The sequence below is a fragment of the Pseudonaja textilis genome, chromosome 2 (genome assembly GCF_049901715.1).
Source record: "Pseudonaja textilis isolate UNSWEBS1 chromosome 2, rPseTex1.2, whole genome shotgun sequence".
Taxonomy (NCBI): Eukaryota; Metazoa; Chordata; class Lepidosauria; order Squamata; family Elapidae; genus Pseudonaja; species Pseudonaja textilis.
In genome coordinates, this window is record NC_141991.1 from 190,681,666 (window position 1) to 190,698,561 (window position 16,896).

At 39.6% G+C, this 16,896-nt stretch overlaps 1 protein-coding gene across 4 annotated transcripts in view; it reads right to left on the reverse strand.

The window, feature by feature from the left end:
- SMARCA2 (SWI/SNF related BAF chromatin remodeling complex subunit ATPase 2) overlaps positions 1–16,896 on the reverse strand; it is a 110,405-nt gene that overhangs the window by 65,210 nt on the left and 28,299 nt on the right. For all 4 annotated transcript variants that reach the window (XM_026703759.2, XM_026703757.2, XM_026703758.2 and 1 more), the window contains exons 4-9: positions 13,621–13,941; positions 12,857–12,940; positions 10,935–11,184; positions 5,865–5,991; positions 4,114–4,287; positions 117–290 (exon numbers count right to left, since the gene is read on the reverse strand). In XM_026703759.2, the coding sequence (XP_026559544.1) occupies positions 117–290; positions 4,114–4,287; positions 5,865–5,991; positions 10,935–11,184; positions 12,857–12,940; positions 13,621–13,941 (1,130 nt within the window). The remainder of the gene's footprint in view (positions 1–116; positions 291–4,113; positions 4,288–5,864; positions 5,992–10,934; positions 11,185–12,856; positions 12,941–13,620; positions 13,942–16,896) is intronic.

Here is a 16,896-nt window from a genome sequence, read left to right on the forward strand (position 1 = left end):
TTAAGGAATTCTGAAGTAACAGACTTAATATAATTTTTTCCTTTAAAATTCTCCTCTGATCCCTAAAACAAGAACGAATTTTGCCAGTCTCCATGATTGGTTACATCACACCTTACCATCAGCCTTCTCATTCGTTCTTTCTCAATCCTCTCTGTTTCTTTCTTCTGTTCCCGTTCTGTGTTGGCATGCCAAGTAGCCACAGCTTTGGAAAGCTTCTGAATTTTTCCAGCCACTGACCGGTGGTATTCTTTAAAGTCTTTAGCATGCTGTAAAATGCTATTGAGATATTCCTGTTAAAATAATAGTAATAACTGTCAGTCAAGAGCAGGGAATCAACAAACTTAGCAAAAGCACTTGACTCAAGTACATGAAAACAGTATATTTTTATTTAATGCAGAACAGCAGTAAATAGCAAGCAGTATTCTATATGAGGATGAACTGAAACTTAGTCTTCAATATCAGCTATACTAGTTATTTCTCATGGGATCTGAAGTACTATGTTGTTTCTATCTTGAGAACTGAAAGACAAATGGCTATGTATGGTTTTTCAGAGGTACACGACTGGTTGTACCCCAAACATTACTGAACATAGAACTAATAAAAAGTAGGGGGAATAAAACTAAATTTATTTTAATCAAGCTCTATTAATAGGATTACAACTCATGTATTTAGTAATATTCTCCTTTCCCTTTTAGTAACATAATTTGGAATGGATTTGAAGATAGGGGGTTGCACATATAATCTTGAAGATGCCTGTTGCAAAAAAAAAAGAAAAGGCACGTTTAGGTAGATGGATGGATGAAGTTAGGGTGGATACTCAAAGATATGAAGGCTAAATTACACATCTATTCAAAAAAGTCCTCTTTTTGCAGTTTAAGTAAATCTACAGTAACTGCTGAATTGCTTATAATTGCCTATTAAAAGCTCGCTGTAGTTTATATTTTAACAGGACTGTCGAAGACAAAAGTCTGCTATTTGATTCGTTCGAAAACCAGTTTGGTTTAGTGGCTAAAAGCAGTGAACTAAAAACTGGAAAACTGAGTTCTATTCCTGTCTTAGGTGCAAAGCCTGCTAGGTTATTTCTGAACCAATCTCTCTCTCTCTTAGCCCCTAGGATGCAGACATGCCAAATCACTTCCAAAAGTCTTGCCAAGAAGATTTTAAACTCCAGCAACTCATCCAATCAGTTGCCAGAAGTCAAGACTAACTTGAAAGACTTGATGAATATATAGGCATATATGTACATTCATATTGGGAGGTGAAACCTGGCTCATGGCACTCTTTGGGTTTTTGATGCAGTCTTTTAGGATTGCCATATTAAGTTTGCAAAAATCCAGATAATCATCACATGCCAGCAAAGAGATGCAGCAAACTCTAATTCTTTGCTGGCATTTAGTAGTCATTGGGATTTATGTAGCCCAATTATGGCATCCTGAATGCAACCTTTCCTCCCTATTTTCCTGCCTCTCTTGATATATAGTTATTTCAGTAGCTGCCAATTTCTTGAAAAGCAATTTCTTGAAAGTAGAGATACTACAGATTTTTCTTACTATAGAAGCTAAAGTATCTGACCCTCTGGCTTCTGTACCAACAGGAATCTGTGGTAACAATTTCTTGAGACAAACAGGACTTTAAAAAATAGTATCTTTCTTCAAGTGCCAGTGGCTTTTGAATCTTTTCAATACAAAAGTTACAAGCTATGATATTCTGCAATTGGATTCAGTGTTTCCCAGATAGTAGTTAATAGGCTGTAACCATGAGGAGAGATGTTCTTTAGGCTCTAGGTCAGTGGTGGCTAACCTTTTTTGGGCTCCTGTGCCAAAAATTGTGCATGTGTTTGCCTGCGCGCACTTGCGTGCCAGCACCCAAAAGGCAATGTGCGCCCCCCATGTCCCCTACGCATGTGCACGCAATCCCCACCCACCCACCCTCTTAACTGCACTGCGCCTCACAGCCCGCGAGCTCTAGGCAAACTTACCTCACTGTGCGTGTGCGCACTTCACAGCTGATTTTTGGCCGGTTTGAGGCCTTTTTCGGCCTCCCAAAGGCTTGAGGAAGACTTCTGCAGACTTCTACAAGCTTTGTAGGCTGAAATCTAACCCCGTTTCGTCACTTTCTGATTTTCCGAAGAAACTGGAAGTGATGAAACCGGGCTAGATTTCGGCTTATAAAGCTTGCAGAAGCCTTCCTCAAGCCTTTGGGAGGCCGAAAAAGGCCTCAAACCAGCCAAAAAATCAGCTGTGAGGTGCGCACATGCACAGTGAGGTAAGTTTGCCTACAGCTCACGTGCCGGCACAAATGGCTCTGTGTGCCACCTGTGTCACACGTGCCATAGGTTCGCCATCATGGCTCTAGGTGGATCTAAATACATCTGCTTATGTGGCTCATATCTACCATTCAGCACCTCCTGCACCTGTTTGGCTCAAAGCTTATCCAGCCTGGTGAGTATCTGAACCTCCATTCTCTAAGGGCTGCATCCAAGGAAATGGTTTCTACTCCAGCTAAAAAAAACATTGTTACGAACTATTTTTAGTCATTGTTTCTGAAATTATAATTCCCAATGAAGATCTCAACGTTAAATTCAGATATATCTAAAATGCAGAAGAGTTAAAATCTTCTAATGGACACAAGCTATTTAGCATTTGTGAGATCGACTATAGATTATTTCAGAAAGAGGACTCAGCTTGTGTAAAATATCCAAAGTTCAGTTCCTGATATTTCCATTTTTTTAAAAGTCATGCAGCAAGTAATGTCTGCTAACATGCCAATCAATAGAAATAGAATTAATTGCATTAGACATATTTCTACATCATAATTTCTCATTACAAAGACTGCCAAATATAGAATCCACCAAAAAGAACCAGAGGTATAAAACAGCCTCATTTCTTGAAATATATATATCAGGACAAGCTTCAACTTGGCAGCAGAATACCTGCTTTACCTGAAGAATATTTCCAATCCAATCTCTGATACTTCCTAGTAGATTCAGGAGTGACTAAAATCCTAGAGCAGGGGTGTCAAACTCAAGGCCCGGGGGCTGGATCTCGCCTGCGGGGTACTTAGACCTGGCCCATAGGGCTGCCTTGGAAAAAGCAAAAGACCGCAGTGCCTCTGCAGTGAACACTGGCTCCCGAGCTCTGTTTTTGGCTGCCATAGCCTCCTGCAACCCTCTGCCAGTGAAAATGGAGCTGGCAGAGGGGTTGCAGGATGCCGTGGCAGCCAAAAATGGAGCTCAGGAGCTCAATTTCACTGGCAAAGTGCTTGGGCTACCACAGGCACCCCAATACAAGTGATGTCAACCTGGCCACTCCCATCCTAGCCACACCCACCCTAGGCCCCCCAAGGTCAAAAACAACCCTGATGCAGCCCTCAATGAAATCGAGTTTGACACCCCTGTCTTAGACATTCACTTCCTGCCAGTTCAGAAGTACTGAGCTTCTGCATCTATCAGTTTATTACATATCAATAACCAAAAAAACACAGAATGACCCACTCTGCCATTTGCATCCAAGGAAGAATATACTTTAACACGATTTATATCAGTGAAGTGTGATGGTAGGAACAAACGTGAATTTTCACAAAAAAAGCTGACAGATTTTTCAACAACCAGGAATCGGTTTCTGCGCAGCAGCATATTGGGGGGGGCACTCTGGCAAAATGACAAAAACAGTGTTGTGCCAATGCTACGCAAGCTCCACCCCTTTGGTACGTGCATTGTGTTTTTACACACAAGGGTGAATGGGACCAAGCTCGCCTCACAATGGCACAACAGTTTCATTTGGATGAAAGCACTGGATCCTGTGGACGCCTCTGTATCAGCAAATTCCAACTCTTTCAGATTTTTTCAACTTATGTAGTGAGCTGTCAATTCATTGTGGCTCCTTCTCATTATGTTAATACATGAAACACAAAAGAAGCAGCTGGATCTTCCTCCAAGCTCTGCATGGGCATTTCGCTGACAAATGGACTGCAGAGTAATGAAAGCCAAGCCAGCATATCTAGCAGGATGCAAAAGCAATGAGAGGGCCCTGGATAGATTATTCTATCCATTGGTGGTGGTGGTGGGGAAACATACAAACTGAACGGTCCCAAAGTCGTTGAAGAATATAATACCTGGTGCTTCTGTCTACGTTTTCTCTCCTGCTCTATTTTCTGTTGTTTCTCAAGTTTCTCGGTCATTCGGGCTTCCCTCAGGGTCTGCCGCTTGCTGCGTTTGTATGCCTTAGAGTTCAGAGCAGTCTCCAAAGTTGTGTCCCGGCGCATGCACGCCACTACTTCTTGTCGCAGCTGTGAACCAGAAGAGACGGCATTTTAAAAGGAAATTGGGTCTCAGCAGAGAAATTGCACTGATAAAAAACAGAAAGAAAGAAAGAAAGAAAGAAAGAAAGAAAGAAAGAAAGAAAGAAAGAAAGAAAGAAAGAAAGAAAGAAAGAAAGAAAGAAAGAAAGAGCATTTCAAAGGGTTCTTTCCATTTTGTTCTGGATGTCTAATATAAATGCGATGGGACTTCAAGATTCTAAAACAAGTTTGCTGATCAAATAAAGCAAGTCAGTTTGAAATTGAGAAATCTACCAGGCAGTGCTTAGTTTTAAAAGAAAACAGATTTTATCAATTCAGTCCTGGCATTTATATGAAAAGTGGTGCTGCAGTGTCAAATTAATTTCTTTCCCGATTTTAGTTTCATATATTAGGTCTGTATTTATTGTTCTGTTTTTTGTTTTTTTTCTGTTTTAGTTTTAGCTGCAGTGTTGTTTGTTGAGATGATCGGGTTGCTTTGTTAAAAAAAAGAAAAGTTAATAAAATGATTCTCAGCCCGAGGCCCATATTGCATAGCAGGTGGAATGCAAAGTCATTAAAATATAATAATTAAAAAATAAAAATACTGTAGCAAACTTGGGAATTCTCCTTAAGCTTAACCTGTTTTATGAAAGGTTTTAGACAGTAAAATAAATTGTGCCAAATATTAGAGAAAGTGCTGTTGGTGTTAAGACAAGCATGCACAGAAATATATACAAAGAAAAAAATAAAACTTCTGACCTAGGGAGATTCTGTAACTTCTGTAATGATAAAACTATCACTTGGTTTCTAATCCACAAATTTTTTCTTGTTTCATTATCAGTTTGCAACTTTTTTATAAAATATAAGTTTTGTTTGATACACACACACACACAAACACACACACACACACCTTAACAAACATTAATGTACATTTCTTAATATATGATTGTATATTCCCTTTTAGCCTAATGAATTTATTTTTGCATCCTTTTACATATAGTAATGCTTTCTGTACGCTAACATAGTTTGGTATCATATTCTGTTCCATGCAAACTGCATGGGAAAACCACCCCAAGATCGTCAGGAATGTTCAGGACAATGTTTTTCTTCCACGGAAATGAAAACTCATTTGTTTCTATACCCTTGCAGGACAGGGAATTATGTAAGAGACAAAATAGGAACTGCAATAAACACTTAAGCTTAGCACTTAAGATTTATATTTGCTCCCTAGCGCTTTACAGCACTCTCTGATTTACAGTGTCAGTATATTGCCCCCAACAATTTGGGTCCTCATTTTACCGACCTCTGAAGGACAGAAGGCTGAGTCAACCTTGAGGTAGTCAGGATCAAACTCCTGGCTGTGGGCAGAGTTACTTGCAATAGGGCATTCTAACCATTGCACCACATTGGCTCAACTGCAGCTGCTGTGCTTCTTTTCTATAGGTTGAGCTCACACGAGGCACATGAAATTCATTGGTACATCAGTTACTCTTTAGCTTTAAAATAGAATGACTGACATATAAAGGCCCTAAGTATCTAATCACAAATAAATATACTCCCCCCCCACCCCCAGTATAATGCATTACCTGGCGCTGAAAATTCAGTAGCCTAAGCGCTTTCAGCTCCACTGTGGCTTTAGTCCTCAGATCTGGAGGTAAAGAACCAGGCAAATTTTCTAATTCCTGAATTCTGTGTGCAATTCGAGCCTGAAGCCTATGTAGGTAAGAACACAAGACAGAGAATTAAAACAAAAAATAAATGAACTTGTCAGTTCCAAGTCTCTTTCACTATTTCTTGGCCTCTTTAGTTTGCTTTATGCATGGATTATCTTTTTGAGCTCAGCAGACTCTGTGTTTTAAAGTAAATAAAGTGAAATGAGCCATAGTTGTTTTTACTACTGAATAACCCCCAACCCCACACACAGGTGTTCAAAAATTTTGTGCAAAGGAATCTGGAGTTTTAAAATGCTGCTGTTGCCAAGCTCCACAAAGCTGGTCAATTAAAGAGCAGAGAACCATTCAGATTTTGTTTTTTTTTTAAAAAAAAACTTCCTTGGCTGGTTAAAAACTGTGAATGGTCTCAGGTAGACTTATAACAAACCACTTAAGGTGGAGTCTCAATCTATGATTAACAACAACAATAATAATAATACATACATACATACATACATACACACATACATACATACACACACACACTAGATGGATAATATGAGAATTTATACAAACTATAAGTGAGGACTATGGAGACGAAGCGCAAAAGATTTGTAACCAACCGATACGCTGTATATAACTGGAAGATGGTTTTATGTTTTGTTTGTCTATGTTTGTTTAAAATAAAAATCTTTTATAAAGAAAAAGGGTGGAATCTCTTTCAAACACTCCCTTCCCATGCCCCTACCCTAATACCCTTGAATCTCTCTCTCCTCCTTCAGTATCAAGGCAGGCAGCCTAGCCCATTACCAATGGCCAGAATTCCCGGGAAAAGGATATCATGTCTAGATCAGTGGTGGCTGGAGCAGTTGCAAAAGTTCTCTTTTTAACGTCTGTGTGAAATGCAAGAACAACTTGAACTACCATAATGACTATTTTAAGGCTACTGGACCATGCAGCGCCTAATATCAATATATATAATATATATATAATCAAAGAATGAAAATGGATTTGATGTAAACATGAAGAAATTCAAAACTGGGTCTCCGGGCCTTTGTTGCTTCACAAAGACCTTATATTAAGAAATGTTAGAACAGCTGGTCTATATGATCACACTGTCAGTGTTCTGAGTAATGCACCCATTGAAAGCAGAACTCTGAGGCAGGTAGATTCCTCAAAGAACAGGTTTATTGGATACATCATATCAGCACAGCTGGTGAAAACTTGTAACGCTTCCGGCTGTTTTCACCTAATTAAAAGCGTGTCCTCTCAAGTGTGACCGGTTACATCCCAAGCCTCTAAATGGAGCCCTGGTGTCTGAGGTCTTCCTCGGCCCAGTACAAGTCCCCGGTGATCGTCGCCTCCGCTCGGACCTTGGGCCGAGTCACCTCCAGAAGGGCAACCTCTATCAGTGTTGCCGCAGTCTGCAGGACCTCCATAGGGGTCTGCAGGCTCTCTGTGGGGATTATGCCAGTGCCGGCAGCTTCTTCCCCCTGCTTCTCCATCTCTGAGGTCTTCCCTGAGTCTTCTCTGCTCCCCTCAAAAGATCAGGTGAGCGTCCGGGGCTCAGGACCCCGGAAAGAGGTTCCCCCCGGAGCAGAGTTAGGAGAGTTGGTTTAATGTCAGAGTTCTGAATAATGCACCCATTGAAAGCAGGACTCTGAGGCAGGTAGATTCCTCAAAGAACAGTTTATTGGCACAGCCGGTAAAAACCAACTCTAACAGTTCCCATGGCTTTTACTTAATTAAAAGAGTAAAAATCCCCCTCCCAGGTGTCACCAGTCACATTATCCAATGAAGATGGATGGCAGGCTCCTCTCTTCCTTCAACAGCCACCTGTTTCAATGACCTTGGTTCCCACAGGAAAACTTTGTTTTGACTGTAGCCAGGCTATCTGCTTCCTCCCTCCCTTCCCCCTCTCAGGCTTCGTGGCAACTATGAGGCAGCACAAGATGGCTTTAGCCAGGTTCGTTTCAGAGATGACACACACATCTAACAACAGGCTAGTGCAGATGAAGTGTTCACCTGTTATCTAGCATTGATAAACCAAGCATACAGCCTCCAGAAAAAGTTTTCCCTATTCACAGAGTCCTTTTTTTCCCCCAGCTATCCTTGACAGCAGTTCAAGACCATCATTCTTGGCTAAATGTACTGTTCAGCCTACAATCTGAAAGCTGTTTTAAATGGTGTATTGAGATTCTAATTAAATGGGAAGCAACTAACCCTCAACTGTGGTTAAGATCCTTGCTAAAAGATTCTTTAACTGTGTTAGCAGCGAAGAGGCAAAATTGACAAGTAGCTATAGTGAGGAAGTACACATCTTTCAGTGTAATTTCTAGGCTGCTAAAATGGTGTTACAGCTACAATGTCTCATTTGTTTTAATAAGTGATATCAATATAAAGGATATGTTTTTAAACTAGCTGAAGCATGTGCATTGGAAGAAGCTACCAACAATACCAAATTATCACCATTGTCATTAATTTGAAACCAACTTTAAAATCTGTAGTCCTTATTTAGCATTTCCAAAATAAAAAATAAATAGAAGTGAAATGGTCTTCATTATGACATTTAAAAGGAAGATGCTCGGAGTTGCTTTTATTTAATTACTATGCCATTGTATCAGACACAGAATTATAATTATGTGGCATCTTGGAATACTTTATTTTGTCCTAAAATGTAGCTATCAAATACTTAAATCATCTTCACTGCCTAATCTTTAAAACAGATGGGGGGAAAGGCTATTTTTATCTTCTGGGGGAAATATTAAAAACCATTAAGTCCTAAAATGAAGACAAAGAGGAAAGCAGTTTTCTGAAGCCGCCGGGCTTTGGGGATTTAAGCTAACCCTGTCCAAAATTTGTTTAATTAATCTCCACAGTGTAGTTATTTGTCTTTTTCTAAGCAGAATGAGAATTCTTAAAGGGATTATAAAGATCTTCTTGCAAAAGGGCACCATCCCCTTGAACCAACTGAGTGCAACTACAGATGTTATTGGATTCTAGGGTAGGTGCCACAACTGCAGAATGACAGTCCAAGGAGCAAGGCAAGGCAATGAAAGAGATCCATTTGATATAATTCACTCTGCTCATCATTTCAGCACAATAACATATGCAATTTTTTTAATGAGTAGTACAAAGAAAAGAAGCTTTGCTTATAGTGGAATGACATTAATTTACACTGTACATTATTCATTTCACAAGAATCCATTAAGATTAGAGAAGAACAAGTACTTTGTTTTGTTAAGTGTTGGGAGGGCTGTTTAAGAACTTGTGCATACATTTATCAAACTGGCCCAGCTTTAAACAGCAAAATAAATCGACTTGTTATCAACATGTTAAATATGTGAAGGCTTTATAGGTATTTTTTTTTCACAATATCTGTTGCTGTTCCCATAAAGGGATAACACTTAAGACATTGTAAACCTGTGTATGTTAAGCACAATGAAACTGCACTTTGACCTGTGGGAAATGGCTGCAAAAAAAGCATGTGGAATATTAAGCAACATCAAATACACAGTGTTACTTTTAGAATATGAGAATCTACTTTTCTTCATTTTTCTGTTTTCATCAGATTTACAAAGGATGAATAGAAATTAGAATAGAATTATTCAAATTAGACATAGAGAATGGCAGCAAGGATGATCAGGGACTAGAAATTAAATTCTGTGAAAAGAGACTAAAGGAGTTGGGTATATTTAGCTCTGGGGGAAAATCTGGGGTTGGGGTGATATAATAGCATTCTTCAAATACCTGAAAGAATGTCACACTTGAAGAAGGTCAAGACCTGTTTTCTCTTGTTTAGAAATGCAGGACAGGGAATAATGGACTTAAAGTTACAGGAAAGTGGATTCTAATGGTGGCTTAGAAAAAAAACTTTCTGACTTTGACAGTGGAACCAAATACAGTATCCAGAGAAGTAATGGCCTTGTCTTTATTGCATGGCTGTAAGTAGAAGGTATCTGGGATACTGAAGTTTGGATTCCCCCACTGGATTCAATAGGCCAAATGCCTCCTTTTGCCTATATGATTTTAAGATATTCTTAAAATATCAAAGCTGGCCCAAGCAAAGTCAAACGTATTAACTAGAGACACTTCTTACTGGGACTTATTCCAATTTTAATCTCACTTAAATGGAGTTGCTTTCTCCCGTTACTGAAATACAAAGTTTCAGAATTATTATTTTTCCTTTAGAGGTGGGTTTTGTTTTGTTTTTGCTTTAGAATAAAATTATTTTCAGTATAAAGCTTGGCAAATAAAAAAGGCCCTCTACTGAATCATAAACACACACATACTATATATATACTCAGATTTAAGGAAATAAATTAAAGAGGGAAATGTAAATATTTATACAACATGCATGTAAATCAAACCCGCACAACCAGGGGTGGGATTCTAACGGTTCTGTCTGGCTCTGTAGAACTGGTAGCCCTGAAGAGCAGCAGACATAGAACCGGTTCTATGTCTGCTGATGTTTTTGCCCGCCCACCTACCTGGGCTCTAACCTGACCTTCATTTCCTGTATTTTCAACCGCAGCTGCTTTGTGTGGCACAGCTGCGGTTGAAAAGCAGGAAAAAAAGTGCTATTTCAACCACTGCGCACCCGCGCACAGTGCTGCTCAGCTGTCCAGGCAGCAAGCTGACGATGATTTACACATGCGTGCAAATCGTAAATCACCGAACCAGTAGTTACACCGGTCGGATCCCACCAATTTTCATCCAGGACTGGAAGAATTTCCTGTAGCAATCGTTTTTGGTTATGCCCACAAAATTTTCTCTAGTTCTGAAACGTTGACAATAGGATGCCAAAGATTAGCAATTAAAAATTTGATTCAGCCTTCCCATGCCCTTATTTCCCCAGCCCTACTTCCCAGCTGATTTTCAGTCCTTTTCCAGAAAATATAATAACTGCTATGAAGTTTATAGTAATTTAAAAAATTTGAAATGACAATAAGAATCGTAAGTCACAAAGCAAGCTAATCTGAAATCCCCCAGTTTGGCTATTACCTATATTCCCGTTCCTGAAGAATTTCAACAGGATCCAGCCCCTGAGGCTTTTGGATGGGGCTGATACGGTTCTGTTTTTGCTGCAGCTGAACAATAGGCGAAGGCTGACCAGCTGCAGGCTGTGGCACAGAAGGACCTGGCATTACAGCTGTAGGCTGGGTAGCAGCAGGGGCAGGTGATGGTCTTCCACTTGGAGGCGGAACAGCCAGCTTTTGGGGTGTACTTGAGACATTCATATCCACTCCTTGCCCTGGAAAATAAAAAGTGGGATAGAAGAAATACTGGTTAAAATCTAAGTATCTTAATATAGAATTAATTTTGTTGAACATCTAGATCAGGGGTGTCAAACACGCAGCCCACCGGCTGGATACAGCCTGCGTAGGTCACGCCCACCCTGGCTCCACAAGGGCCAAAACAATCCCGATACGTCATGAATATGGCCCGCGATGCAATTGGGTTTGACATCCCTGATCTAGATGAAATGATATCAAGTTTGAAACTTCTACAGTAGGGTTTGACATCCCTGATCTAGATGAAATGATATCAAGTTTGAAACTTCTACAGTACAGTTGCAGACATTCACACTAACAGAAACATGAATAACATGATGTTTAGGGAGGGTTTTATGTTTAGTTTTATGCCTAAAATAAACATCCCACGTGAAAGTAACATCTCTGCCCTAATCTATGATCACATTAATTATTTTCAATTTGCTCTGATTCTCAAGTTACGGTTTTGGTCTCTTAATTATCCTTGTAATGATGTTTGTTAAAAAATTGCATTATGGAGGGGGGAGAAAGGGAGGGTGTCAAAGGAATAATTTTAAAGGGATTTCAGATGCAAAACAAAAAAAGTGGGGGGAACAGCTTCTATCCATTGCAGACAATTAAATTATTTTTCAGTCAAGAACCTGGAAACGCAGCAGAAAAAGGTGAATAGGCTTTGAAACTTTCTAGCTGTTATTCACACATCCGATAGACAATACAAATATTTTTGCCTGGCATTCTAGAAACCGAGCAAGTGTGATTTTCTAAATGTTATGCAGCAAGAAAGCAGTGAAGACTCTTTCATATTCCAAAAAGAAAGGTAACAGTAGAGTAGGTAACTGGAAGCTAATTAAAACCAAGCTAGGAAGAAAAACAATGTAAGAAAAATATTTTTCAGAGATTATTGCCACCTTTAAAGTCTTGTCAAAATCTTAGATCAGTATCTCTAGAAGCAAAATATTGCGATGTCTCCTTGAAATGAAAGTTTGTTTTTTTCCACTAGAACGATCGTTCAGCTTCCCATGTGGGCATAGCATAGAACATTGAATAACAGGATTGGAAAGGACCTCGGAGGTTTCCTAGTCCAAGTCTCTGCTCAACCAGCAGACCGTATGCTATTCTGGACAAATGGCTCTCCAGTCTCTTCTTGATTATCTCCGGTGATGGAGCACCTACAACCTTCAGAGGTAGATCATCCCGTTGATGAATTATTCTCACTTCAGAACATTTCTGCTTAGTTCTAGGTTGGATCGCTCTTTAATCATCTCCCACTCTTTACTTCTTAATTTCCCCTCAGGTGCTTTGGAGAATATGTTAACTCCTTCTTCTCTGTGACAGCCAGTGTTAAACAGGTCTTCCTAAGAAGAAATTTTGGTCTGTTGGAGATATTCTACAAAAGGAGCTTTGGGAGGAGAAAAAAAGGGGAAAAGAGCACTAAACCCCATCATGGTTACCTCAGTTCTCTTATATTTGGGGAGGAAAAAGCATTCATTACCTGCTATTGTGGAGATGTGCCATTAAGACAATATAGAAAAGAAAGGATTTGAAAAGACTCTTTTTGCTTCTTTTTTTCCCTTCCTCTTCTCACACCATAACTATCATGGTTAATTGCACATGAGCTATGTGTAGTTTTGGGTTATAGTATTGTAGTTTTACCTTCTGGCCAAGTTTTTGGAGCCATGGCAGCTGTATGTCCTGGCATTCCTGAAGCAACTCCGTGTCCAGGCATGGGAACAACTCCTGCAAGGAAGAATGCACATGATCTCTTATTGGAAGGTAGCAAGAACGTTTCTGCAAAACAGCTTCTGTGCCTTAGGGGTGAGTTTCAGGAAATTCCTTCATATGAACTCTCCCTCTCCCCACCCTCTCTGTGTTGTTAATTAAACATTTACATTTCAGTAGAGGTTTTTAAATCAAAATGTAGTGATGTCCCTCCTTTTTTTTTGCTCCATTTACCTAGTTCATACTAAAATTAAACACGTAGAAAGAAATAGACAAGGAAATAAAAATAGAAATTTTTATTTGAGGGCAGACTCTTTATTTCACTTCAAGGATCCCTATGGAATTCAATTCAACTCTGTTCCCTTCTTTCTCTGTTCTGAGGTAAACTTATAGAAAATCTCTCCCCAGGACATTACAGGAAATGCATATTCCACCACCCCACATAGAAGTTGGTTTTTCTAGTGTCCAAATTACTCGGGACCCCATAATGCCTCTGTTGTCTGCGCTACTCAGCCACATTGCTTCTGCATGCATCTGTGCACTGAAGCAAAAGGGGGAAAAAGAACAGGGTTCCCTTTTACTCCTTTCCTCACAAATCACTCTTTGAGTTCCCATTTACACGTAATCAAAGGAAAGCCACAATTTTGTCCTCAGTCTTTCTTGAGTAGGTATTACAATACAGGAGGTAGCCATTTTACCGGATGATTTGTAAAGAGCCTGCTGCTGCTGAATCCCAGGCAGAGACCTTTTCCCTTGTACAGCAAGCTGAATGTTATCAGGGATTGGTTGTCCTCTAGCCAGCATTTTGTATGCTAAAATCTGAGCTCGGAGCTGGTGCAACTGAACAGGACTGAAAGGTGAAGGGCCTCTACTGGGTTGGCTCATCACTTGTGGGTCTCCAGGCATCATGGGCCCTGGCTGACTCGGTTGCATTTGGGGTGGAGTTGGACCTCCTCCAGACATTGGACTAGACACGTGCTCAGGAGCTCCCAGAGGAGATGGATGAGGAGACAAATAGCCTGTAGCCAAAAACAAAAGAACCAGAAAATTCATGATTGTTTGGTTTCCAGTTAATAAACCTTAACAAATGAGTGCTTCCATTATCTGCAATAATCATATTTTTGTATGAAAAACTATTCTTCCAAAAGATTCCTGATTCTCAAGGGAAAAAAGGAGTTATTAGGCACATTTCCTTTAGGCACATTTAAATAGAGCTCTTATCACAAATAACTGTTCTCTGTGTTAAAAAAAACCCACCTATTAAACCAAAGAGTGGTAAAAACAATAGAAAGAAGAATGAAGAGTTAATCCATGTCACATGATTTCGTCCCACTGAGATTCAGTTGGAAATGTCACCCTTACAGATATAGCCAGTTTGATTTTGTTTCAGGGTCTATATCCTGTCTTTTTTATAAGTGACCTTTTAGGACTAATTACTAAATAAAACCAAATGAAAAACCTACCAAATCAAATAAAAACACTTTTAATGCTGCTTGCATAAGGCCTTATTACCCATCTAAGGGACATAACATATTCAAGCATATACATATGCGCATACGTTAACATGTAGTTAGTTAGTAGTGATCACTCTTCTAGTCATCAAGTGAATAATAAAATTAGGAAGAACTTTTGATGTCTTGTGAAACTTACCAATTCTAAATGTACGTAATTGAAATTTTAAACTAAATGCACCACACGCACACGCACTTTTCTCTCACACATGCTAAGCATTTACCACGGAAGAACAGAAGCTGGAACTACACAAAGTACAGACTGGGCATCAATGACCCTTTCGGAAGAGCAAAGATAGCAATGTTTTCCATAACATAGCTCTATGGTATGTGAGCTAGGAGCTTAAATATGGCGCAAACAGAATGGACAAAGTGAGATTCATGAACCACCAAGTTTGGAAATGATTGATTGCACAAAAATTGAAGCTGCAGGTGATTTAGAGAATTTTGTCTCTGAGAAAACCAAAGCTTAAAAACAAGAAAATAAGGGAAACAACCAGAACATAAATCTTAAAATAAAGGGATTCTTGACAGTGAGTGAGAGTGAAAAATGCTCTAGGTATGGAAACTGACAAATGCATGTTGTAAATATTATGGAATGTATCTGGGCTTGAGGGAGGGGAACAAAACCCCCAACAAACAGACTGTCTAAAGCACTCTAAGAAATGGAGCCTTGGACGTGTGATGAGCAGTGAATGACCTAATTTGAAACGAGAGAGATCTGGAAGCTGGCCACTGGGTGAAACTGCACATGATGCAAGACTTAGGGATCTCAGTAATAACAGCAGCAACTCATGAGAAACAGCTGAGGTGGAAAAGTAATGCACTGCTATAAAAAGCAGGAGCACACAGGAAGCTGACTGAAAGAAAACTACCCATGTACACATATTTACCCACCAGATACTCCTTGATCAGTTTGACAAGGATTCAGTGGGTCTCTGAGTGAAAGTGGATGGATCTGCATGAATGTATTTAAGCAAAACCTGACTACAGGGCGCTCAATACAGTTGGGATCCTTTGTAAACAGGCTTGCCCTTTGCTAACTTAATTCAATCTGAGATGATTATCTGGCCAAAAGATATGTGAGTCTGGCCCCCAGATAAAATGCCAGACTGCTGCCCTGGGCTAATAAAATAAAACTCAAGACATCCGTTCCTGGCCATTCAACCAGCAGTGCAAAACAGCCTGTGAGGAGAACTGGTTATCTCTGCTCCTACAATGAGTGTTTACAATATAAGTGAAATGATACAACATGCCTTACCCCAGAGCAGACAATTATGGCCCTTTTGTGACCTATGGACTTCAACTCCCAGAATTCCTAAACCAGCCATGCTAGCTCAGGAATTCTGGGAGTTGAAGTCCAAAGGTCATAAAGGGTCCATAATTTCCCACCCTGCCTTGTACAATACATGCTTCCACAAATAAATCCACCAATCTTTTTATTCTGCTAGATTCCAGCTTCACCTTTTAGTCACTGCTTGAAATGTTACTAGGATGCATTTTTAAAAATGTATTTTTATCCCACCTTTATTACTTTTATATATAACTCAACAAACATACTCTCAATGCTCCTTCCTCCTGCTATTTTTCCCACAACGACAACCCCGCGAGGTGAGGTGAGTTGAGGAAAGAACAACTAGCCCAAAGTTAGCAGACTGGTTTTCATGTCTAAAAAGTGAAATTAGAACTCCTAGCCTTGTGCCTTATCCACTAGATCCAACAGGTGCAAGAACAAAAAATGTGTACTATAGAAAATGGCAGGCTGTACTCAGCTGTGCCTATCCAATGACAGAACAATGTGGGCAAAGGTTCTCACTTCTTCCATGTGTATCTGCCTCAGTTTCCAAGAATTCCCATTCTACCTCAACCTTCCCATATTATAGAATTTTCCAAGCAGCCAGTCCATAACGTTCCCCAAGAAAGTTTCCACTTAAACCATTTTATTCTAGATTTCCGGATGAGAAGTTGAAAGACAATTGCTATGTTTGTCTCCTATGGTTGTTGCAAAATGAAGAGCCATTCCATGCCTCAGAAATTATGACCATACATAGCACAATCCTATAACCAGGCATACATGTTGCATTGAAATGAACAGAACATTTACATGCACCAGGGTTATGCAGAGCCACAAAGTTGTTATTGATGTACGAACACTGGCAACTGTGATGAACTGTTTAGTTCTTCAGCCATGCAAGCAATTATCTATAATAGGCATACACTGTATAAATGCAATTCTTTCTACTGAGCAGAATAATTATGGGTTATATAGCAACATAGAAACTGAAACAAAATACAATATTTTAACATTTAATCCACAAACAGTATATACTCTGTTTTGAACTTCCAGAAAGTACAATAATCCACCCATACATCTATTCTACAAATGGATACAAGTTCTACTTCTACAACTGCAATAATCTCCATTAGCTTTCGTTTAACCAGTGCCTTCTATGGGCAGTAGAC